Source organism: Bos javanicus, chromosome 3 (genome assembly GCF_032452875.1).
Source record: "Bos javanicus breed banteng chromosome 3, ARS-OSU_banteng_1.0, whole genome shotgun sequence".
NCBI classification, from domain to species: domain Eukaryota; kingdom Metazoa; phylum Chordata; class Mammalia; order Artiodactyla; family Bovidae; genus Bos; species Bos javanicus.
Genome location: NC_083870.1, coordinates 44,591,280 through 44,618,480, shown reverse-complemented (window position 1 = coordinate 44,618,480; position 27,201 = coordinate 44,591,280). Strand labels below are relative to the sequence as shown.

Here is a 27,201-nt window from a genome sequence, read left to right as displayed (position 1 = left end):
TTATTGGTAATCTATGGTCGTTCTTTGGGTGCAAGACATACTGTACCCATATAAGGCAGCGAACTTGATAAATGTGTGTGTTCTGACTGCTTTACCAACTACTCATTCCCCTATATTTCTCTCCCTCTCCTCCAGCCTCCCTACTCTGTAAGACACAACATTATTGAAACTATGCCAATTAAAAATCCTACAATAGCCTCCAAATATACAAGTGAAAGGAACAGTCACACATCTCACCCTTAATCAAAAGCTAGAAAGGATGAAGCTCCATGAGAAAGGCATGTCGAAAGCTGAGACAGGCTGAAGGCTAGGTCTCTTGTGACATTTAGCCAAGTCATGAATGCAAAGAAAAAGCTCTTTAAGGAAATTAAAAGTGCTACGCCAGTGAACACACAAATGATAAGAAAGTGGAACAGCCTTACTGCTGATTTGAAGCAAGTTGTAGTGGTCTGGACAGATCCAATCAACCACAGTACTCCATTAAGACAAAGCCTAATCCACAGCAAGGTCCTAACTCTCTGCAATTCTACAGAAGCTGAAAGAGGTGAGCAAGTTGCAGAAAAAAAGTGTGAATCAAAGCTAGCAGAGGATGATTCATGAGGTTTAAGGAAAGAAGTCATCTCCATGGCAGGAAAGTACAAGGTGAAGCATCAAGTGCTGATACAGAAGCTGCAGTGTTATTCAGATGACCTAGCCAAGATCATTAATGAAAGTATCTACATTAAAGTACAGATTTTCAATGTAGATAAAACAGCCTTCTATTGGAAGAAGATGCCACCAAGCACTTTCAGATCTAGAAAGAAGAAAATGCCCGGCTTTACAGCTTCAAAAGACAGGTTGACTCTCTTCTTTGGAGCTAATGCAGCTGGTGAATTTAAGGTGAAACCAATGCTCACCTACTACTCTGAAAAGTCTAGGGCCCTAAAGAGTTATGCTAAATATACTCTGCCTGTGCTCTATAAATGGAACCATGAAGTTTGGATAACAGATTATCTATTTAGTAACATGGTTTACTAAATATTTTAGGCCCATTGTTAAAACCCGCTGCTTAGAAAAAATATTCAAGTTATTACTGCTCACTAACAATGCACCTGGTCACCCAAGAGCTCTGATGATGGCGATGTACAATGAGATTAATGTTGTTTTCATGCCCGCCAACACAACATTCATTCTGCAGGTCATGGATCAAGGAGGACTTTGATTTTCAAGTCTTACTGTTGCAGGGAAGAGCCAATTCTGATTCCATGTTGGATCTGTTTCTTTGATTTTAATCTTCACTTTTCATTGTTTTTTTTTTTTTTTTAAATATATCACACATAATGATCTGTCTCCAGGAATCCTACCCCTCTGCCTTTATTAGAGACAGTCTGACCCAGTCCACCTGTAAATGGCTGCACAGAAGAAGAAATTAACATATCCCCTATTTTGCAAGATAAATACCTTTTTACTTTACTTCCTCACCTCCTTTCCCTCTCTGTTCTATAAAAGACGTTGGCACCCAGACTCCAATAAGATGGTCATTTTGAGATATTACTCTGCCATCTTTTTGGTCAGCCAGCTTTCCAAATAAAGTCCTATTCCTTGCCTCAACACTGGTTTCTTGGTTAATTGGCGTGTTGTACAGTGAGCAGAGCGAGCTTGGTCTCAGTAACATTATTATTTAAGAAGTACATTTCATAAATTTGTAGCTGCCATGGATAGGGATTCCACTGATGGTTCTGGTCAAAGGGAATTTAAAATCTTCTGGAAAGGACTCACTATTCTAGATACCATTAAGAACATTCATGATTCATAGGCAGAGGTTAAAATATTAACATTAACCCTGTGAACGAGACAGCAAAAGAGACAGTGATGTATAGAACAGTCTTATGGACTCTGTAGGAGAGGGAGAGGGTGGGAAGATTTGGGAGAATGGCATTGAAACATGTAAAATATCATGTAAGAAACGAGATGCCAGTCCAGGTTCGATGCACGATACTGGACACCTGGGGCTAGTGCACTGGGACGACCCAGAGGGATGGTATGGGGAGGGAGGAGGGAGGAGGGTTCAGGATGGGGAACACATGTATACATGTGGTGGATTCATTTTGATATTTGGCAAAATTAATACAATTATGTAAAGTTTAAAAATTAAATAAAATTTAAAAAAAAATTAACATTAATAGGAGTTTGAAAGAAATTGACTTCAACCCTCATGGATGATTTTGAGGGGTTCAAGAACTAAGTGGAGGAAGTAACTGCAGATGTGGTGGAAATAACAAAAGAATTAGAAGTGGAGCCTGAAGATTTGACAGAATCACTGCAATCTCATGATAAAACATGAATGGGTGAGGATTTGCTTCTCACAGATGAGCAAAGAAAGTGGTTTCTTGAGATTGGAATCTACTCCTAGGGAAGATGCTGTGGAGATTGTTGAAATGACAACAAAGGATTTGAAATACTACATAAAGCAGCAGCAGGGCTTGAGAGAACTGACTATAACTTCAAAATAAGTTCTATCATGGGTAAAATGCTATCAAGGAGCATTGCATGATACAAAGAAATCACTAGAGAAAGGAAGAGTCAATCACTATGGCTAACTTTGTTATTATCCTATTTTAAGAAATTACCACAGCCACCCCAATCTTCAGATTCTACCAATATGATCAGCTGAGGCAAGACTCTCCACCAGCAAAAAGATTACAACTCATTAAAGGTTCCAATGATGATTAGCATTTTTTAGCCATTTTTATTTTTAAAAGTATTTTTACTTAAAGTATGTATTTTTTCAATAGACTAAAATATAGTATAAATATAACTTCTATATGCACTGGGAAACCAAAAAAGTCATGTGACTCACTTGATTGTGATATTCACTTTACTGTAGTGGTCTAGAACTGAGCTCAAATATCTTAGGAGGTATGCCTGCATGTTCTTTAGAAATATGGGTGCAAATGAATAAAAAAAATTTTACTTAAGTAGGCATAATATAATTTAACAGAATTTAGAAAGGTTCAGTTTCATCAAAAACATTTCAGTTCTGAGTATATTATTGCTTTTTTTGTTATTAAACGATTCTCATGCAAAGATTAAATGAGTCAAGAATACAGTATTGATGCATGTGACAAATATAATTTCTAAGTTTTATGTAAAAGTTATCCTTTCAACAGTATAAATGAGAGCTACGGGGATATATAAGTGGATGGCAATAAAAAGAACACTCTTAGATATGAAGACCTTTCATCTCCAGAGAGCTTTAAAGTCATGATGACATCTGATTAGTCTTTAATGGGCTTTTATATAGATTAGGTGATCTAAGCACAGTGTTCACAAAACTAAGATCATGGCATCTGGTCCCATCACTTCATGGGAAATAGATGGGGAAACAGTGGAAACAATGTCAGACTTTATTTTTTGGGGGCTCCAAAATCACTGCAGATGGTGATTGCAGCCATGAAATTAAAAGACGCTTACTCCTTGGAAGGAAAGTTATGACCAACTTAGATAGCATATTAAAAAGCAGAGACATTACTTTGCCAACAAAGGTCCGTCTAGTCAAGGCTATGGTTTTTCCAGTGGTCATGTATGGATGTGAGAGTTGGACTGTGCAGAAAGCTGAGCGCCGAAGAATTGATGCTTTTGAACTGTGGTGTTGGAGAAGACTCTTGAGAGTCCCTCGGACTGCAAGGAGATCCAACCAGTCCATTCTGAAGGAGATCAGCCCTGGGATTTCTTTGGAAGGAATGATGCTAAAGCTGAAACTCCAGTACTTTGGCCACCTCATGCGAAGAGTTGACTCATCGGAAAAGACCTTGATGCTGGGAGGGATTGGGGGCAGGAGAAGGGGATGACAGAGAATGAGATGGCTGGATGGCATCACTGACTCAATGGACATGAGTGTGGGTAAACTCCGGTAGTTGGTGATGGACAGGGAGGCCTGGCGTGCTGTGATTCATGGGGTCGCGTAGGGGCGGACACGACTGAGCGACTGAACTGAACTGAACTGAACTGAAACACAGTATCTCCACAGTTGTCATTTTGATCCCATCAATATGAGAAAAACATCGAAGGGTTATAGTATCCTTAATCTTAATACTAATAAGAATTTATCCTAAATGTTGTTTAATATATACAGTTGTATTTTTTATTATTTGATAAAGCCAGGAAAGAATAATCTATATTAAGTTTAATTATTCAGTTAAAAACTTGCCTTGGCCAAATGTCTATTGGATTGAGATGATTTTCAGTAATTCATATTCATATGTGTTAGTGCTAGAATCTGAGATTTAAAGTATCATTAAATCTTGTCCCTTAATAAAATCACCAATACAATTTTGTTGGTATTACAAAAAAAAAAGCAACAATTGAAAAGTAGTTCATGGAGTGATACTTATTATAATTAACAAATATGGCATTTATTTGTCCAGCTATTCTTTTTGTCTTTTGCAACATTCAGTAATCAACTTAGATCATCATTTCTACCTAAGCATTGTTTCTGAAATTTAACAAACACTAAACCATTTCTTTTATTTACATAATTTTTAATTTCTTTCAGAATATTAAATATCCAAGTGTGGTGGGATTTTTTTTCCCTTAAAATAATGTGGAAATGACACCATGAAGTGGAGTTTTGCAGAACAGGAGAGAAAATAATATGAAGTGTTTATTTTAAAACCAAATAGACACATTTCAAAGAAAATATAACCTAATATTTTCAAACAGTTAAAATGCTGGTCATTTTAAAGGTTAGCTTATACATAAACATTATTTCAGAAACAATAAAAACAATTCAGTGAACACATACCAAGAAATCGTACAGTTCTCCTCACCAGTGGATTTATATAGCAACAGTCTCCAGTTAAAATAGTTTTCTCCTGGTTTTCAAAATCCCTTGTGGCCAGTTGTAGGCAAAACACAGCAGTTTCTCCAACTATTATCTTGCAAGGAAATAAAAGATTAAAGAATATTAGAATTTAACCAGCATAAATGCAGAATATTTCTACTTTTAAAAAATGGATAAAAATGAGTTCTTTTGAGTGGTAACAATCTCAATATAAAGCTGAACCATATTTGGTTGACCAAACCTTTTTATTATAATCTCCCCCCCATATATATAAAACCCACATTTCTCTTAATTCAAAAATGTATGAAATTAATAATGGTATGGGACAGGGGGTGGGGTGGGATGGAGGTCCAAAAAGGAGAGGATATATGTATACATATAACTGATTCACTTCATTGTATGACAGAAACTAACACAATATTATAAAGCAACTATACCCCAATTAAAAAACATCACCCAGCAAGGTACTAGAGCAAGTGTCATGTGTCATAATAATATTGATGAGGAAATTAGAGCTTGAGGAGGTTCAACAATTTGCTCCCCATAAGGCCAATCACAAGCCAGACAGAAGTTTCTGACTCAGTCCTCGATCTTTTGACTCGATTTAATACCATGAACAACCATACTAGAAATAAGATTATGAGAAAAGAAACCAGAGCCAATAGCACATCTCCTAATTTCATTGTTTAGGTTACTTTTTAGGTCATCTTATCAAGGTTAAATATAAGACTATATAGGGACTCCCTGACACCCACTAGAGAAGTGATTTTGGGGTCTTTGTGAAAAGCAATATCTATGATTACAAGATATTCAAAATTCAAAGTGGGAGGTAGACAAAGAGATCACAGGAGATCAAGTGTTTGACTTAATTTTATCCCAATATGTATCCCAATAGCTGTATGCAACAGATCATGAGGTATCTCTGAGTTTTTATCCTTCCTTCTGTCTCCTTTTCTTCTACTATATTTCTTCTTACAAGTATGTGAGAGTTCAAGGTTTAACCAGAAGATGTTGAGCTGAATTAATTTAAAGGAATCTAGTCTTGTCTGTCTGGTGAGGCACAACTGAATTAGGAAAGGCTAGAGTCTAAAGCTTTCCAAATCCTCCTGAAGTTTTTAACTTTGGCAAAGTAGAGAAGGTTTGTGACAAAACAGTTCATTTAGCCTAAAAAGGAACAAGAGGTATTTTTTACAGGTTCGTCAGCTGCCACCAGGGCCCTAGGAAACACTGACAAATAGACAAGCTGAGTGTCTGACATCTTATCTCCTGTTCTGAATTACTTTTTTATGGCCTATCTTCCTCTCAGCTTCTCCTTGAAAGTTACTGAGTTTTCAATTTCAACTTTTTCCAAGTCTGTTTTGCCTAATTCAGTTCAGTTCAGTCTCTCAGTCGTGTCTGACTCTTTGCGACCCCATGAATCACAGCACACCAGGCCTCCCTGTCCATCACCAACTCCCGGAGTTCACTCAAACTCATGTCCATTGAGTCGGTGATGCCATCCAGTCATCTCATCCTCTGTCGTCCCTTCTCCTCCTGCCCCCAATCCCTCACAGCATCAGGGTCTTTTCCAATGAGTCAACTCTTCACATGAGGTGCCCAAAGTATTGGAGTTTCAGCTTCAGCATCATTCCTTCCAAAGAACACCCAGGACTGATCTCCTTCAGAATGGACTGGTTGGATCTCCTTGCAGTCCAAGGGACTCTCAAGAGTCTTCTCCAACACCACAGTTCAAAACCATCAATTCTTCAGCGCTCAGCTTTCTTGACAGTCCAACTCTCACATCCATACATGACCAAGGGAAAAACCATAGCCTTGACTAGATGGACCTTTGTTGGCAAAGTAATATCTCTGCTTTTGTCCAGAATGTTTCAAATTCTAACATTCTATCATCCACTCCACATAATCAGCTGACTGGTGCCCTGATTCTGCCCTCTGAGCCTCCTCTTCTCCAGGGCAGGTATCATGGTGTCTCCACTGACAGGTTGGCTCCATCCCACAGTACACTGAACCCTGAGCTCAGTCTGTTAACACATTACAGTCCCTAGACTGTAGCAGACACCCAAGAATTCTGAGTGTATGAATTAATTCATCCTCACTAGATCAGAGGTCTTCATCTGCCTCTTTTACTTTATTCCTAATAACCAACATTTTCTGCCTTGTTTCTGCAGTGAAGGCTCTACCCTATATCCTAGTTCCTGTAACCAGGTTCTGTGTGCTTAGTTTCTGACTTGCTTACCCATTTCCAGTTACCAGACTAAAAGCTGCCTTGTTCAGGCTACTCTTCCGAGTTTTCCTAATGATAACCTCTTGCTTGTCTGTATCTCTGCACATTGCACTTTTCTGAGTTTTCTGTTTATGTCTTGAGCATACCTGACAAACTGTCAAGGTCAATATTATTTGGCTACCACTAAAAGTGTGTGTGGGTTAGTTTTTCAGTAGTGTCGGACTCTTTGTGACTCTGTCAACTGTATATCCCACCAGGCTCCTTTGTCCATGAGATTTCCCAGGCAAGAATACCAGAGTGGTTGCCATGCCCTTCTCCAGGGGATCTTCCTAAACCAGGGATTGAACCCAGGTCTTCTGCATTGCAGGCAGATTTTTCACCACCTGAACCACTAAAAGAATCCCAATCAAACTGGATTAAGAAAAATAGGGAATTTAATCTAAGGTTGGCAGGTTATCTCAGAACCTAGTGTTGTAATGCACAGGATTGGGTCCAGGGTTGGAAATGTCTCAGGAGTCCAGGCAACCATTCTCTCAGTCTCATTCTTATTTTCTGGAGTTATGCTCTCACCTCAATTCTCTGAATGTCTGACTCATTCTTGTCTTTCTGCAATCTGCGTCTCCTGCTTCTTAGTGTATATGAGTGCCCTAGCAGGCTCCAAGAACTCTGTGTTGAACATGTCAGCTCAGTTCAAGCAAAATTCAACTAATTAGATTTACTGAACCCGGAGTAAAAATTTCTGAAAGGTTCAGCTTGAGACAGGTGTCTCTTCTGGTCCAATTAATCAAGGTAAAGAAGGTGTGATATGGTGTATGAAAACTGCCTTGTGGGTATAAAGGTTAGTTTTCAAAGAGTCGCAGTGATGTCTACTTCAAACTCCCATCCATGATACCTTGCTGGACCTCCTCCCTGCTAGCTCTTGCCTAGACTAGCATTTCCATCATGTTCTCTGGATACTGTGTTTTGCTTGCATACCTGGACTTTACCTAACCAAATGCATGTGCCTAGGCCCTAGTGTCTGCTTTTCTTTAGCGGGTATGTCTACCTTCCATGCTCTAATCCTCCCTCCCTCACTGTGATATCTATGGGACTCCTCAACCAAATCATATTCGTAACTTCCCCCATCTCAACTTCCTAAGTCAAAACTCCCACTGCTACAACTCTCAGATAAATTCAAGTAAAGAAAATAACACAATTCTTATTATGATGAATACCTAGATGCCTCGGAGTTAAGGACACGGCACTGATCTTTAAAGAAGGGTTTATAATCCAGTTGGGTGGACACAAAATGAAACTATGGTGGAATGCTGGACATGCTGAGTTTTGACTGGTGTGGATAATAAGTGCCAGTAGAACATTTAGGAAGCGTCACTGACTCACTGAAGGCATCTATAGTGGCCATGAAATGTGCACCACTAGCATCTCTGCTCTGGGAGGGTTTTGGTCTGATGGTTCCAGTTGTCACTCCTTTGGATTAATTACTGAGTCACAGGTTTCCCAGATGGTTCAGTGGGTAAAAAAATCAGCCTGCAATGCAAGAGGCTTGCAGGAGATGCAGGTTTGATCCCTGGGTCGGGAAGATCCCTGGAGGATGGCCACTGCAGTATTCTTGTCTGGAGAATCTAATGGACAGAGGAGCCTGGCAGAGTATAGTCCATAGAGTTGCAAAGAGTTGGACACAACTGAAGTGACTAAGCATGCATGTGACTGAGCACTGCTTGTGGGCTCTCCTAGAAATGGCTAAGCATGGTGGGGGAATTCAGGTGAGTCTATTCCTCCAAGATGTGACATAAAGACTCCCCACAATTCTGGTCAAAGTTTTCTTGGAACTATGCAGTACTCTGAGATACCTCCTACCCTATCTTTCTTCCTTCCCTCTCTCCTTCACATGAGTCAGACCTTCATCATAATCTGAATGTTCTCCTGCCTTCTCTGGCTTACCACCCTCCAACTTTTGTCTTTTACAAATGTTTCCCTTGATAAATCTCTTATATATTTAGTCACATTTGGTACCTGCTTCTAGGAGAACCGGTGCCTCAGATGGTAAAGAATCTGCCTGCAATGCAGGAGACTCGGGTTCAGTCCCTGGGTCAAGAAAATCCCCTGGAGAAGGAAACAGAAACCCACTCCAGTAGTTTTGCCTGGAGAATTCCATGGACAGAAAAGCCTGGTAGGCTATAGTCGATGGGGTCACAAAGAGTCAGACACAACTGAGAAACTAACACTTTCACTTTTTTCCCCTAGGAGAACCTAAATTAACATGACATGCAAGAAAGATAAGGGGTGATCCTTACTACACTACAAGGAAGAATAATTATTAGACAGATGGAGAGAATTCTGATGCAAGCCCTACAGAGAAGGCAGTATTGGAACAGGAAAGGAGATAGCATTTCTCCCAGTAGCTCTCAACTTGACCTGAACATAGGTTAAGGTGGATTAAGTCTGCCTTGGAGGTAGAGGCTCTGGGCAGTGAATTGCAGACCTAAATTCTAAATTCTATGTTCCTTGATTTTTATTTTGATTCTTTTTCTCTTAGCCTGTCAGAAGCCCACTCTAGAGGACTTCATTTCTCCTAAGGCTTTACCAACCCCTGCTACTAAATATTTCTTTCTCCCTTGGGCTCCAGATGCAAATCTCCACTTATTACAAAGCAAAACCACTTATTACATAGCAAAATCTCTGCATGCTCAGATTGGCATGTTGAAGTGCTCCAAGCCTTCCCATCCGAAATGAAATTCCTGCCTCCCACCCTAAACCTCCTGCCACCTTGGACACACAGGCTGAAATTCTCACCTTTACCTCAACACTAAAACCTTCATTTCCTTCCTTTGCCTCTATCAACTGTTAAATTCTATCAGCTTCCCTGGTGGCTCAGTCCAGTAAAGAATCCCCCTGCAATGGAGGAGACTGCCTGCAATACAGAAGACCCTGGTTTGATCCCTGGGTCGGGAGATCTCCTGGAGGAGGAACGGTAACCCTCTCCATTATTCTTGCCTGGGAAATCCCACAGACAGAGAAGCCCAGTGGGCCACCATCCATGGGGTCACAAGAGTCGAACGTGATAATGACTAAACCATTCCACCCCCACCACCAGTGCTCTTATATTTTGATTGTATTTCAAATATATACACTTCTATCATTATCCCTATTTAAAAATTCAGTCCCTCATCATTTTTTTCCTGCATTAAAGCATCATCAGAATTCAGCTTCTGTGCTTTCATATTCTCTGCTCAAATTGTGTGCAATCCAGGTCCTCTATTTACAATTTCCAGTGTGTCTTCATAGGCAATGGAATGACAGGAGCTGTTGTAATAGACTATTTACAGATGAACCTAAACCCATCTTTTTCAGCTTCTCTTACAAACCTCCAGATATGCAGTGTTATAGTCACAGCTAAACTTTTTCATTCTCAAACATACCAGGCATTCCCATATATTCTGGCTTTTATACTTGGGCAATGGTAGGCAGTTCTGTTCTTAAGACATGATTTACATATTGCCTACTCTACTGCAGCTCTATTCCTGGGACAAGCCATCCCTCCCTCTCTGCATTCCAATAGCACTTTGTACATTTATTATGGTACTTTACACATGCTTTTATAAGTATCAGCAACATCTGTCTCCTCCACTTAATTGAGAGGTTCTCTGAGACAAGGATTGTATAATGTTTTCTTTATACTTTCATATTAAAGCACAGTGACTGGCAATGAATATGAATGGCTGCTAGAATGAATGAAATTTAGCTCAGTCTTCCCTTAGAGATAAGGACACCGATCCAGAGAGAAATAAAGACGTTAATCATGTCTATTCCTGGCACAGCCAAAATTTGAATCCAAGATCAGAGCTATTTTGACCACAGTCTCTATCTAGGACTGTGTAAGCCTTTCCTCTAATTTTTCCAGGTTAAGCCAGATCACCTCCCTGCTCCACTCTGACACTCCTCAAGACTCAAGACACACCCAGGAGTTCCAGTGTATCTCTACAGTTTTAAGGGAAACTTGTTGGGGAACAAAGCACCTTCACAGCTCCTGGGGTCTCCAGGTATAAGAGAACTGAGTATAGAAAGACTTTCCTGATCCTTTTGACGCACATTCCAGTCTTCCAACAAAGACCAAAAGAGCTTCACACCATCCTTTCTAACTCTGCCATTATTATTATTTTTTTGAGGTTCTGTTTTCAGAGAAATTTCTTCGTATTTCTACTGCATGCTTTTGATCCTTATATGTAACTGAGGACCTGGTGGTTTGGTCATTTCACCACCATTAGCAAGAAAAGTTCTTAATCGGAAGTCACCGCCTGCCATTTTCATTAGATTCCCAAAGAAGCTCTTGGTGAAAGATCCTTATTGGCTGTTTTCTCTCCTGGGAGTGGGAGACAGGAAGCATGACAGGACAAAGACACAGAAGCAAGAGACGGAGATGCGAAAGCTGTGTCACTCCATCCTTTGCCGTTTTCCTTGATAAAATTCCCTTTCTCTGTGAACTTGTAACTGAAAGCTGTTTCCAGAGATAGCTGAGGGGATGAACAGTGCTAACCCAGCACGGAACCTCCTTCTGTCTGCCACAGGCTGCAGCTGGCTCCAGAGAGTGAGAAAGGAGTGGGACACTGGGAAGGACATCGGAGGCCCTGGTGGGGAAAATCAACTGATTTCCTGAGGGCCAGCAGCTCACAGGGGACATTCCTCCCCCACCTCAGCAAAGATTCTGATTCACTGGGAAATAACAGAAAAAGGAAAAAAAGACTCTAACGGTAGAGGGAGGTGTAGGCTGGCACAGGAAGAACACAGCAGGAAACCCTCAGTTCATTTCTTGCATCTGTTTTCCAGCTCCCCTCATATGGCCTCACTAACCTCATCCCACCACCAGCCCTCCTCTGCCAAGAGAGGCGAAGGCCCTGCTCCCCCAGTTCTACAGGAAACCCTGAAGCAATGTCCGTGGAAGTTCACTCAAGATCTAGGACAATATATCCAGAATGTGGTAAGATGCCCACCAAGGGCTGGGGAGCTGATACTGAAGGGCTGTCACTACCTCACAGGGCTGCGTGTGAGCAAGTGCTGTTCCGTGAGTCACAGTCCCCTCCCCACCACAACCGGACAGTCCACCTCCCTGGAGGAAACAGTTGTGCTCCTGAATCTCTCCCACCCTGAAAATGGAAGTCCTAAGTCCACTGAGCAACCAAAAGGGAGTACTATGTTCTAAGTACTATGTCCTACTACTATGATCCATCATCCTCCAACTGAGCCATCTGTCACACTTTATTGAACTCCGTGTTGACACCGTGAAGCTCCGTGAACCCTATCTTGTTTATCAAGCTGTACCTATACACCCACCCCTACTTCCTAAATGACCCATTCATGTCTCCATCCCATCTTTGACAATAGATCTGGTATCCAGTTCTGTTTTTATCTTCTACCCTGTTCCCCAGCTGGCTGATGAATAGCAAGCTACAAAAATGCAGCTGTGAATCATAAATCACTAAGTATAAATATCTCTATTATGAGCACATGCTGCCCTCATACCTCAACTCCCAAAGGCTGACCCTCTGGGAGACGTATTTCTTAATGACAAACTGAACCAAGTTTTTTCTTATGACATCATAGTCAAACTCCAAACAGCTTCATATTTTCATTTTTTAAAAATCCAACGAGAAATTCCTCTCCCTTTCAACTGGCCACTCAAACATACCCATGCTTCATCAGCTTGAGATTAGTACAAGAAAAAATTTCAGATGTACTGCACCAGCAGAAATCATGCAATCAGTGTCACGGTACTTGGCATGAGTCTCACACACTTCAGATATATGTCAAATAATACCTGAAAAGCAACTTGAATTTATAAAAGTCTAGTAATGGCACACAGTTAAATTTTAAAATGTAGGAGGGTATATGTTCCTATCAAACACATCATGCATTCTTGATTATTATAAAGACACATATATAGAGAGTGAGCTCATTTCCCATCTAGCCAAGGAGAGTTCTAGGCTACACTAGGAGGTAAAAAGCTACTTTGGTACTATCTTATTAACTTTGTATCATGATATAGAGAAACAGGTTTCTCCCATGTATATATGGATTTCATACTTGCTAAGTAAGACAGTTGCTAACTTCTTGGAACAGTTTCCCAGTAAAACTGAGGTTCAGAGAGAGGAGAATAAATTGAACTAAAAAAATAATACTTGGCTTCCCTGGTGGCTCAGATGGTAAAGAATCTGCCTGCAGTGCGGGAGACCTGGGTTCGATCTTCCTGGGCCAGGAAGATCCCCTGGAGAAGGGAATGTCTACCCACCCCAGTATTCTCGCTGGGAGAATCCCATATCTCATAGACAGAGATGCCTGGTGGGTTATGGTCCATGGGGTCGTCAGACATGACTAAGTGACTAACACTTTCCCTTTCCCAAAGAGGTAATAGCTGTACGATCCCTCCTAGCATTTAAGACACTGTGGCTATGTCTTGCTATAACCTATATATATGTCAGAATTTGACCACCAAAAACTTGTGTTCTCGATTTCATAGCGTAAAGTTGCTACTTAGCCTGGACCAACACTCCCTGCACACCTGCCTCTGGGTGACTTATATCAAGGGATGAGTGACTTAGGACAGTTTCAGACCTAAAAGGCAACAAAACAGGTGTCTTTCTCCATGTTCTCTGCCTCTATCTGCTGACTAGAAGCAAAGAGATTCCTGGGTCCAGCAGGTGTTGGTGCCACAAAGTGGAAGGAGGCCAGGTCCCCGGAGGTAGCAGGCCTGCACTGGACTACTACGTGAGTGGATGATAAACTCTAGCATATGAAGACACTGAAATGTGGGGCTAGTCACTGAAATGTGATAGCGGCTAGAGCTTGCTAATTTACCTCTTTTTCATAAAAAAGGGTTAAGTCTCAGGCTCAGAGTGTTCTGCAGAAAATAACGGTCTAGAATTAAAAAAAAATAATTGATTTTTCACTGTATTTATTTTATAGTTACCTTCTATATCAAGTGATGCTGGTATTCCATTTATAGTAATACATTTTCTTTTATAATAATGTTGGTAAAGTAGATTGGTTTGAATAAATAATTGATAGTTGAGGTGATATGCTGCCATGATAGAAATCATGAAGGTGAGACCCTGAGAGGCAAATCTGGGAAACTTTTAATAATAGCTAACATAAACCTCTGACAAAGCAAAGGAAACAACAAGATGAAAATGCAGCCTATGGAATGGGAAAACATACATACAAATCATGTATCCAATAGACCTGGGTTCAATCCCTGGGTTGGGAAGATCCCCTGGAGAAGGGAAAGGCTACCCACTCCAGTATTCTGGATTGGAGAATTCCATGGACTGTACAGTTCATGGGGTTGCAAAGAGTCAGACACGATTGAGTGACTTTCACTAATACTAATTCAAAACATATAAGAACTCACACATCTCAAAAGCAACAACAACAACAAAAACCAACCCAATTAAAAGTGTACAAAGGAACTTTTTAGTTCCTTCCTATTCAGGCAGTTTTCAAAAAAAGATATACAAAAGACCAACAGGTACATGAAAAGGTGCCCAACATCACTAAGCAACAGGGAATGCGAAGCAAAACCATAGTGAGATATCACCTCACACTTGTCAGAAAGGCTATCATCAAGAAACATAAGAGATGACAAGTGTTGGCAAGGTATGGAGAAAAGGCAACCCTTGTGCATTGCTGGTCTGTTGATCAGAATGCAAGCTGGTACAACTACTACAGAAAACCGTACAGAGGCTTCTCAAAAAATTAAAAATAGAACTACCATGTCATCCAGCAATCCCACATCCGAGGGGTATTTATCTAAAGGAACTGAAATCAGAATACTGAAGAGACATCTGCACTCTTATATTCATTGTAACATTTTTCAAAGTATCTAAGATGTGGAAGCAACCTAAGTGTTCATTTACAGATGAATGGATAATAAAGATGTTTCATGTATATGCAGTGGGATACTATTCACCACAAGAAAGAAGGCAATCCCACAGTTTGTGACAATGTGAATGAACCTTAAGGGCATTATGCTAAGTGAAATAAATCAGATAGGGAAAGATAAATATTGCATGGGATCACTTACACATGGAATCTAAAAAAAAGAAGAAACAGTGAAATTCATGGATACAGAAAGTAGAACAGTGGTTTGAATCCCAGGGACTAGGAAGTTGGGAAAATGCAGATATACTTGTCAAAGGGCACAAACTTTTACTTATAAGATTAACATCTTCTGGGGGTTTAATGTACAGCATGGTGATTATAGCTAAAAATAGTGTATGATATACTTGAATGATGCTAAAAGAGTAGATCTTAAACATTCTCATCACACACACACACAAATGGTAATCATGTGATGGGACAGAGATGTTGGTTACTGCTCTGGTGGTGATCATTTTGCAATATAAAATGTGTCAAATTAACACACTGTAACCTGAAACTTATACTGTTTTAGGTCAATTATATCTCAATGAAGTTGAGGAAAAAGCTTTTAAAAAACTTACATGACACGTACTACTTTTAAGGGACTATTCTCCGTACTTTGGAAATATTTTTTGTTGTTGTTCAGTCCGAACGTTCTGTCCAACTTTTTACCATCCCATGGACTGCAGCACGCCAAGCTTCCCTGTCCTTCACTATCTATAAGAGTTTGCTCAAGCTCATGTCCACTGAGTTGGTGAAATTTAATATTCAAAACAATCCAATGAGATAGGTATTGTTATTGAAATCCAGCTGCGCATGAGGAATATCAAGCAGAAATAAAGTGTCTACAGCTGGGTAGAGTGAGGACCCAGCATCTCAACCCAAGGCAGTCCACCTCCTGAGACCATGCTCTTAACCTTTACATGTTACTAGTAGCAGTTAAGATGTGGGTGTGTGGCAACCAGGAAGCCTTAATACCCTAGGGAAAGGACAGTTTTAGTGCAACAGTGGGTCAAAAGCAGCTTAGATTGAAGGATATGAAGCCAAGAACTAGATTTATTCCTGTGAATTAAGGTTTGTAGTCTTTAAAAAGGAGACTCCTGTTCAAATGCAGATGACAGGGGATAGGAAATCAACCAATGGATGGGGCAATCATAATGAATCATTTTTTAGTTGGGAAACTAGAAGAAAGGGACCTGCTTTTTTGAGAGCGCTCTATGGGCAGAGATTCTCCGATGTGGTTCCCCACAGCAGCAGCATCCACAGCACCTGGGAACTGGATGAAAATGCTGCTTGGATTCCATCCCAATTCTAATGACTCAGCAACTCTGGGCAAGGGTTCAGACCACTAATGTTCCAATAAGCCCTCAAGCTCTCTCAGGTCTTCCCTGGTGGCTCAGCGGGAAAGAATCAGCCTGTCAATGCATGAGACACGGGTTCCATTCCTGGGTCGGGAAGACCCCCTGAAGGAGGGCATGGCAACCCACTCCAGTATTCTTGCCTGAGAATCCCATGGACAGAAGAACCTGGCAGGCTACAGTCCATAGGGTCGCAAAGAGTCAGACATGACTGAAGCAACTTAGCAAGCAAGCAAAGGAATGCGGGATGCCTGGAACAGCATAACAGAGCAGTTTGATAAGTTGGAATAGTGTGAAAGTCCAGACACTAAGCCTGGGGTGCATACGTGTGTGCAATGGGGGAGCAGCATGAGGACATAAAGGAAACATGGTCTACCTGACAACCAGACACTGACTTACATGCTATGCTCATTCTTTTTTTTTTTCTAATGATTAGAAGCTTGTTAAAAAAAAAAAATTAAAACTTCTTTCCTAATTGAAATAAAAGCTAATTAAACTTTACATGATATCCATACTTTGCTCAACCGTTCATATAAATGTAGGAGACATAGCTATGAGAAAAATGAATCATAAGAGCACTATAATAAAATTCGTTCTGTATACTTGTGTTGTTATTTTTTTTTAATTTTTAACATATAAGGTCAGATTCTGTATATTCACAAATCTGTAGGCCAGTACTGTTATAATGCACCTGTCATTCCTCAAAAGAGCTAGTTCATCATCAATAAAATAAAAGCTACGTCGTTCAGTTGTGTCCCACTCTTTGTGACCCCAAGGACTATACAGTCCATGGAATTCTCTACGCCACAGTACGGGAAGGGGTAGGCTTTCCCATCTCCAGGAGATATTCTCAACTCAGGGATCAAACCCAGGCCTCCCGCATTGCAGGCGGATTCTTTACCAGCTAAGCCACAAGGCAAGCCCTAATAAAAACTAGTAAACAGGTTATTAGCTTGCTTTCAAGCTCTTCTAAAGTACATGCTTGAATTAATTTCCCCTGTTCTTATCAATAATAAAAAGGCAACATGAGAAAATTTAAAGAGTCTTTGGGACTTGAAGATAATAAAGTTTCTAGAAATGAGCCTTTGAAGGACAAGCAAAAATCAAATGTCCCTATGTCACTGCTTCTTTCACCTTCACTTTTCACTTTCATGCACTGGAGAAGGAAATGGTAACCCACTCCAGTGTTCTTGCCTGGAAAATCCCAGGGATAGGGGAGCCTGTTGGGCTGCCGTCTACGGGGTCGCACAGAGTCGGACACGACTGAAGCGACTTAGCAGCAGCAGCAGCAGCAGCAGCAGCAGCAACATGTCAGTGCTTCTAAAACTAAGTTCAACAGGATGTTAAGTAGTTTTTTAAGAGGGGTTGTGGGGAGACTCTTGGGTGAAAAAAAATCAGCTTTAAACTCTAACCCCTCCTAGAGAGTCACAGTGCATATTAGCACATCAAGATTCATAATTTCCAGCTGCCCCAGAATGGTATTATTCCACTGTCTTCATTTTACAGATGAGGACACCAAGGTGTAGAGAGATTACCTGCTTATCTAAGGGCATTCAGGTAAGAAGTCAGGAAGCCAGGGCTCACTCAACCCCATGCAGTCCAGTTCTGGCATTCAAGTTGACACTGCACTGTTTCATTATTTTGTTCTAATTTAGGAAGAAAAGTCTGGCAGTTAAAGCTTTCTTGTCTGAACTTTCTGCATTTAAAGGTGTAATTTCCTCCCAATTAGCTTTCCTGCATGACCCAAAGCATGACAATCTGTTAAGTAAAACTGTTAACTTTTCTGCCCAGTGTTCCCCAAATTTCTCTAATCTTAGCAATCTATCTTCTAGGTAGAGATTGTATCTCAGAAACATTAGGCAAAGTAAGTTAAAGCAAAATCTTCTTCTTTATTTTTTTAAGAAAAGAAAAATTCACATTTAGGAAGGATTTGCTATATACCTATTTAGGATAACTGGATAAAAGAATTAGGGCTCTTTAGAAAGAAAAAGTAAAGCTGAGAAATACTAACTTTATAAAGTAATGATGAACTCATTCACCACTCCCGTAACATTAGGTAGAGAATGTCTAAAACAAAGAGATCAAGTATTAATTCACACAATGAAAGAGAAAAATATTACTTTGCAAATGACACAGGTGGGAAATAAAGAGGCATTTAAGAAGTGCTTTGAGATGTTTTTGTGAGCACAAAGCAGTCAGGGAAGTAGAGTGGGATTTACCTGACCTTTCCAATCAATGGCTAAGAAAGAATGACATTTCTTCTCTACAGTACAGAAGAATTATACTTTTCCTCACAGGACTTCCTTGGACTGTCTATTGGCTATCGAATCCAGGGGGGATTATCCTGGGTCCTGAAATATTGCATTACTATCTTATGTGAAAAGTAGAAGTGTTAGTCACTAAGTTGTGTTGGACTCTGCAACCTCATGCACTGTAGCCTGCCAGGCTTCTCTGTCCATGGGGATTCCTCCGGCTAGAATACTGGAGTGGGTTGCCATTCCACTCTCCAGGGGATCTTCCTTGCCCAGGGATTGAACCCGTGTCTCCTGGATTACAGGCAGATTCTTTACCATCTGAGCCACTGTCTTGTAGTAGACAGTAATTCTATCTTTTTTTTTTTTTTTTTCTGGAGAATCTATACTTCTGTTTGGTTAAGATTTCTCCTGGACGAAAATGCAAGTCTCCGTTGTATTAATATACCAGGATTGAATGATTCGTGGTCACCTTCAAGTGCCTTACCCACATATGTATTCAACAGACTAAACTCTAATACTCTGTGTAACACTCTTCTTTTCATAAAAAATAGGTTTCTGAGGTGACAGCTCTGCCTTGGAAAGGAGAAACAGTATTCCTTGCAATTTCAAATTTATCATACAGATCTTTCTCTTGAGGCCATCTTCTTCCAGTTTTCCTGGCTTTCATCTCTCTCATCTTTAAATAGACTAGCAGGACAAATGTCTTTTAAGGCCATTCATTTTTACTAAAAACAAAAAAGACTAGACATTTAAAGAACTTTATTTTTAAAACACACTCGCAGGGGAAAAAAAATAGTTGATTACACAGGAAATCCTTCTACTTTACCAAGTCATTAAAAATGTTGATGAGAATGTATGAAGACTAGCATGATTGAAACCCAAAAATAAATGAATGAGATGAATCTTGGAACAGAAGCTCATTTTGCAGTCTGGTCTCATTTGCATTTGGTGTATGTATAACTTTTCAGCTTATTGCTCCCAGTGTATTAGGAAATGTATAATTATAACTTAAATGTGAAACCCTAACAGTTCTGATTCAGTTGACTTCATTAATAAGAAAGCCAAAGTAAGGGTTTCCAAGATATAATGGGAAATATGTTTCAGAAAACTGATTATTTATCCCAAATGCTCTTAATTTAAGCCTATGATACATACATATTTGTTATGTAAATTCATAAATACATTCCCTTTGTTGTCATTTCAAAAAGTGATATATGTAACACTTATCATGGACCAGGCACTGTTCTAAACATTTTATGTATATCAATTTGTGATCCTCACAACTACCCTATGAGGTAGGCATTATTCCTTTTCACAGATAATTGGAAGTTGCTCAGTCATGTCTAACTCTTTGAGACCCCATGGACTATACACAGTCCATGAATTCTCCAGGCCAGAATACTGGAGTGGGTAGCCTTTTCCTTTTTCAGGGGATCTTCCCAACCCAGGGATTGAACCCAGGTCTCCAAACATTACAGGTGGATTCTTTACCAGCTGAGCCACAAGGGAAGACCTTTCACAGATAAACTGGAACACCAAGAGATTAAATAATTTTCATAAAGTCTAATAGCTAATGGCAAACCTTAGATTCAAACATGGAAGCATAGCTCCAATTTTAATATTATATTCATCATTAAAGGTTTTTGCAGGAATGGAGTCAAAGCACTGTATAAAATCCATATTAACCTACTTTATGACTCAATGTCAAGGTTGACATCGTAATATTTTATTATTTTGCTTTAAGAAGAAAAGTCTAGCAGTTAAAGTTTTTCACCTGAACTTCTGCACTTATGAACATAATTTCCCCCAATTAACTTTCCTGAATAAAGCACAAATTTGGAATTTGTCCTAAAAGTTCAAAAAAGCTAGATGAGGCTTACAGATAAGGTATTCTAATGAAGAATTGTTGTTTTAGTTGCTAAGTTGTATACAACTCTTTGCGACCCCATGGACTGCAGCCCATGAGACTCCTCTGTCCATGGGATTTCCCAGGCAAGAATTCTGGAGCAGGTTGCCATTTCTTTCTCCAGGGGATCTTCGATACCCAGCGATCATTCCTGCATCTCCTGCACTGACAGGCATATTCCTTACCCCTGAGCCACCTGGGAAGCCTATAACAAACAGTTATATGTATTCAAAAAAATGTACAGAATCTGTATGGATAGGCAGAGTACAGTGGGGCTGGGAATACTTAATTTCTGCAATGTCTTCCCAGCCTTCTGCATCTTACTTTAGAATCAGCCTGTTACTCCAAAATGTCATTTTGAAGTACTAGTGATGTGGAAGTTTGCTGGGAGTTTCAGATAATATTAGCAGGAAGTTCATTTTTAAAACTTTGAAGAAAAATTACAGATTCATATTTTTTTCTCAAAGGAATAATGACTAAATATGTATTTGCAGATGTTTAACAGAATAGGTGGCTCAGTGGTAAAGAATCTCCTTACCAATGCAGGAGACGCAAGAGACACAGGTTCGATTCCTGGGCCAGAAAGATCCCCTGGAGGAGGAAATGGCAATCCCTTCCAGTATTCATGCCTGGGAAATACCATGGACAGAGGAGCCTGGTGGGCTACAGTTTATGGGTTTGCAAAGAGTCAAACATGACTGAGCACACATGCATGTATCCTTTGCAACAGAATAGTAGAAGCCTATAGAACTGATGTAAAAATGTTTCTATGAATTATTAAGGGAAAGAAAGTCTGATTTGAAATCCATTATCTCTTCTGTATATAGCTTACTCAGTTTCTCTGCTCTTTTCCTACCACTACTCCCTGTGAGAATCACACTAACTTTTACACATATTTGAGCATGCATGTAAACAAACTGCCCTTAGATAAGAATACCTGACTTTTACACTTGGGAGGAATTTGATCTTATCCAGACCCTTTAACCTTCAGAAAACTTGTTCAAATGCCCAAGCCAGGCATCATCTTAGATTTTGCTTCTCTCCTGAGTCCTATTGCAGGCTGTCAAAATATTGAGAGTCATCACTTCTCAGCAGTTAGCAAGAGGGTTGCTGAAAACATAAAATGCCAGCTCAAAGTCCTCTGGTGCCAAGGTCCATAACTCTGAGCAGCAATATCCAATGAAGAGTTTAGAAGCAGTGTTCCTCTGTTCTGTCGCTTCTGTTTCATTCAGAAATAAAATGAATCTTTCTGATCTCTTTGACTGCATAGAATATCTTCAGCACCCAGAGGGTGCTAGCCCGCTTTGATCTCTCCACTGGGATCATCTGTGTGGTGGACCGGTGACAACAATTCAGAAGGTTAAACGAGCCCCCACTCACAGAGGACGGTACTAACTGCTATGCGAAGGATACGAGAATTTCTTCAAATTCTCTGGCTTCCACCTCTGACTGACCCACAGTGGATCTTGAGAGGTGCTGGGCCTGAACAGACACCGAGCGGGAAGGACAAGAGTCCTCTCAGGGGTACGAGAAGAGGATTCTGGTTAAGCAGCCTCTCTTTCCAACTCTAAAATGCTACAAAACATCTCAAAATCATAATTTTTTGACCTATTGCTTATTACATTTCACACTTGGCAGGCATTTTGAGAATTCTGCAATTCAGTGCCAAAAGGTAAATTTGTTAACAGATAGCTGAAATTCTATGAACATTTGAATCCTGTGAATATAGCACTCAAAGACTCAGAAAAACATTCCCTCAAAAAGTGACAGGAAACAATTCTACTTAATGAGCAATTCTGAGCACAGTTTTCTGGCCAGCAGTTTTAGACAGCTATTAAAATCTCAATCAAGTTTGCTTTCAAAATCTTAATTATAATCGCTCCATATGAACTTAAGCAAAACAGTTGAAATGAACCTGTTATGTGCAGCACTGATCATTTTAAAGGTTTATTCAATATCAGTATTTATAATTCATTACAGCATTAGAATATTCAAGTGAGTTAAAATTCTTCATATCTTGAAATAAAACAAAAGCCCTACTTAATAAACATTGATTGAACCCAAACTTACATGAAGAAGATACAGTAGTTTGCCTAATCAGTGTTAATAGCCTCTCTTCCTCATAGAGCCTTGATTTTGCTCAGTTAGCAACCTTCTCTCCCGGCCACGATCTTCTGGGGAATCAGGGCCACCTCGGCCTCAGGGGATGAATGATCTGTCAAGTCCTGATAGCTTCATGTGTGACTAGTTCAGGCCTGAGTATGTAATAAAATTCTGCCTAAGGAGGGATGAGGTGACTGCTAAGAGAGGGTGCTTCTGTAATAGGGATTCTTGCTTAGAAACTACCAGAAGAAATATTCTTCTAGAGATTATCAGGTGGATTCTTTACCTCTGAGCCACCAGGGAAGCACATAACTGCAGAGTGGGAGATAAAGAAAGGAACAAAGAAAGGACACAAAGCAGGAATGTCAGCAAGATGGAAGAAAGTGATCATGTCAAAGAAACCAGGAGAGGAGAATGTCACGGGGTGGAGGTTCTCGACCAGCAGCGTTCGGTGTTGCAAAGAAGAGGAGGAAGTTAATGTCCAAACAAGAGGTTGTTGTTGGTGACCTCCAAGAAAAGGTCTGGCAGTGATGAAAGCAGAAAACTTTTTAGTCTTGCCTTTGCCTTTCACAAAACCTTGTTAGCTGAATCAATGGGGCAATTCCCCATACGGTCTAACCGTAAATAACCTGACAATGGGATCAGCTTAAATAATGAGGTCAATTTGGTGAGAAGTGAAAGATGAGACTCTGAAATGGATAACAGTGCTTCATCCTACTTCATTCTTTGCTCTGTATCTCCCACTCTCCACCCTATTCACAAAACCAGGGCCACTTGGGTATATTTCTTGATCCTTTATCCCCCAAATTTAATCTCTGGTCTCCCTGATCTCTGAAAACCCTGACTTCAGGCAGGAGAGAACTACACTGGTATAGCCCAGGCTCTGTGATTCAATATCAAGTCTGCCGCTAATTCAAGTTGAACATTCTGGCCTACATTTGATAATGGGATTTATGCATTGTTCCTGAAATGCAATTTCTACTTTGTGCCTGATTTCTGCTTGACCTACCTTGGTCACCTATGTAGCACCCCAGTGGCCTTATGGATGAGACTGGCAGTCCTCCTCTGTCTTCCAAGCAGTGGACCTCTTGTAACTTAGCAGCAAGTCTTCCCCACGCCCACCAGCTCTTAGATCCTGGGAGCTTTGTTCTGCCCAACAGCAGAACATGCCCCAGGCCTCCCTGATGGAGACTTTCCTACAATACCTATTTTCTGTAACTCTTCTTCAACAGCCTGTGTTCTGCTGCAAGACCAGATGCGCAGAGCACCCTTGGGGTAGTCTACCCTCCTGTGCTCTTTCCTCAATTGTTCCCATTCCCAGCTCTTCCTGACTTTATACCTTCCATTGGATTACAGAATGGCTCTCTGCCTCACCTATACTGACACAGGGCAGTAGATGTTTGTATCCAATCTCATCTTTGCAAAGAACATCCTGGGAAGTGGGAACACTTGGAAATTGTAATCAGAGGAAAACAGATTCTGCAATGTGCAACTCAGGGGCTTCCCTGGTGGTTCAGATGGTAGAGAATCTGCCTGCAATGCCAGAGACCAGGGTTCAAACCCTGGGTTGGGAAGATCCCTTAGAGAAGGAAATGGCAACCCACTCCAGTATTCTTGCCTGAAGAATGCCGTGGCCAGAGGAACTAGTGAGCTACAGTCCATGGGGTCGCACACACACACACAATGTGTTCCTCTATTAACATAAACCATGGCATGTGATTCATGTACTTAGAGATGTGTAAGAAGCAACTGAGAAGCTCTGATCCACACATATAGAAGAACTGAAGGTTGCAACAGTATATTTTTTGACAATATTCCTAGTATGAATAAAGCTGTCAACAATGATATTTTGGTGACAATACTTGAATTAAAAGTACCAATATACCCTATGTGTAATTTCAAATAGTATTCACTTCTTTTGATATCTATCCAGCCTGATTTGAAGCCTCTAATATTACTAATTGAGAACAAACATGAACACAAGCTTCTCTTGATGGGGGTATTTGCTTGAAAAAGGGATTGGCTGGAACCCAAGAACATTTACATAATTAGCACCTTCAATAAAAGTGAAGGAAGAGAGAAACACTTCCCCATTTCCAAGACATCTGGGCCCAAACTCCATCACACCAACAAAGAATAAACAATATGTCCTCTTGAGTGTGGTGAAGGACATCATATATTAATATTTGTGTTTTGGGTTTTTGCATACAATTTTCCCACGACCTTGTGAGAGTCTTTTCATTGGTTTAACCTCTACTCCCAATAAGTTGCCTGACACATAACAGATATTTACTAACAGTTACATGAACCAATGAATGAATGAAACAAAGAAAAGATACAAGTGATAGAACTGGGGCCTTGAGGGGACTTGCTGCCACTGTGTGGGCTGAAGATAAGGCAAAATCCTATTATTTTTTTTAAAAAAGCAAGAATGCTTAAATGATGCCTTGAATAACCTTTCTCCACATACTTCTTTAACATAAACGAGGAACTGACAAAAGGGCAAATGGAGGAGAATCCACACGCAGCAATGAATTTTTTCCTCCCACAACAAGATTCATGGAAGGGAAATCTGTAATTTCCCTTCTGATCTAAGTTTAAGCTTCACATGGGGCTAATATTTTCACATCTTTCTCTATTTCTTAACCTTGATGGAAAAGTGTGTTTTAAAAATCATACGTGAAGTGGTTACAGTAAACCAAGTGCTTGTTACTTTGAGAAAACTTTTAAAAATATCTATCTAGGTGTGTCTTCTGAAGTACAGCTCACAATGGTGCATATCAATCCAAAAGTATTCCTTAAAATCATAAGAAAAATAGATGAGGAAACCACTCAGCTTCTCTAAGATAACAAGAAAAACATGTCTACATCTGCCCTGTTCAGTATGTTGCCATTAGCCTTGGGCACTTACTTGGCTATTGAGCTCTCATAAAGTGGCTGGTCCAAATTGAGATGCGCTATACGTGGGCTTCCCTGGTGGCTCAGGTGACAAAGAAGCCACCTGCAATGCAGGAGACCTGGGTTTGATCCTGAGTTGAAAAGATTCCCTGGAGAAGGGAATGGCTACCCACTCCAGGATTCTTGCCTGGAGAATTCTATGGACAGAGGAGCCTGGCAGGCTACAGTCCATGGAGTAACAGAGTCAGACACGACTGAGCACACCCACATGCATATTTCTACTAGATATCATGGGACTAGATTCTATTTTTATACTCCCTGGTCCATCATAATTGCAGATGGCTCAGGAGATTCTTGGTTTTCAGAGGAGCCTGAGCAGAAGCAAGATCTGCCAAGGTATCACAGATATAGATTTTTAGGCGTTTACTTACTGTGCACATCTGACTGATTCTCTAAGGTAGAAATACGAAATTAAATAAGAGAAGAGCTTTTAGAAAACTTTTCACTATGTTTCTTTGTCTTTTTGTCTTTAAAAGATAAAATGCTCTATAATAAACACTCTACCAAACAACTGAGCATACATTTGTGGATGGATTAAATAAATACACAGGAAACTCCAGTGTGTTGGATGGGTATTTTAATCAGCTGTTCTGACATTTGTCATGCTCCTGAATTAGATCCTGCTCTGATGTGTCAATCACACATCCTGCAACAATCAATTCACCATCCATTATTCCTACAAGGTCTAAGTAAAACAAACAGATCAGAAAGGAATCAACTCATAAAATCTGTACCTTTTTTCCTACTTTCCTTTCTGAAAGCAATATTATTATTGTTTCTATAGACATATGCTAATGTATCTAGAACTTCTAACTTTTTTCTTTACTATTAATTTCTGCAAATCAAGTAACCTTTTTATAGACGCCATCTACTTAAATGCAGCAAACTCAATAAACACTTTGAAGTGAAACAGCTTCTCCCCTTATAAAGTCTCTCATCTTTGCATTATTTAAGTATACCTTTTTCCTGGTATATTTTTAATCCACTCAGTTTCCCTATAAGTGGCTGATATTTGTGGATATTTGCTAGGGAGGGATGATTTATTCTCTGGTCAAGAACTGGCCTAAGAATACTGCTGCTGGGTAACTTGCTGCTGGATATGTGATATGAATAAAGAGTTTTTAGTATGTTAATATATTGGCAAAGGCAAAAAAATCATAGAAAAAGCTCTTACAGAACACTGCCATCTTATATAGTATATACTTCTACTACAGTAGACCAAGCTTTTGGAAAGTACCTCGTAAATAAACCAGTAATTAAAGATAACAAAGATGAAAAGGAGATGGTGGAATAGTATGAATGCAACTGTTTTAAAATGCTCATGCAGAACTACCTCTGGTGTTATAGTTATGCTATAAATCATTAATGAATGCAACTTTTGATGAAAGTTGTAAGATTTTTTGACAGTTGCAAGGTTTTGTCAGTCAAAAACCAAAGAAGAAAAGCAGGAATGAGTTTTAATTCCTCTAATGTTTACAACTAGCATTTTTAACTTATATGCAGAGCAAATCATGCAAAATGCCAGGCTGGATGAAGCACAAGCTGGAATCAAGATTTCAGGGAGAAATATCAATAACCTCAGATACGCACATGATACCACCCTTATGGCAGAAAGCAAAGAAGAAATAAAGAGCCTCTTGATGAAAGTGAAAGGGAGTGAAAAA

The 27,201-nt window shown here is 40.0% G+C and overlaps 1 protein-coding gene and 1 pseudogene across 4 annotated transcripts in view; one reads left to right on the top strand and one right to left on the bottom strand.

Moving 5' to 3' along the window:
* Positions 1-27,201, bottom strand: part of PLPPR5 (phospholipid phosphatase related 5) — a 135,950-nt gene that overhangs the window by 87,463 nt on the left and 21,286 nt on the right. For all 4 annotated transcript variants that reach the window (XM_061411107.1, XM_061411109.1, XM_061411111.1 and 1 more), the window contains exon 2: positions 4,784-4,916. In XM_061411107.1, coding sequence (XP_061267091.1) covers positions 4,784-4,916 — 133 coding nt within the window. The remainder of the gene's footprint in view (positions 1-4,783; positions 4,917-27,201) is intronic.
* On the top strand, positions 52-2,712 carry LOC133245038 (tigger transposable element-derived protein 1-like; annotated as a pseudogene).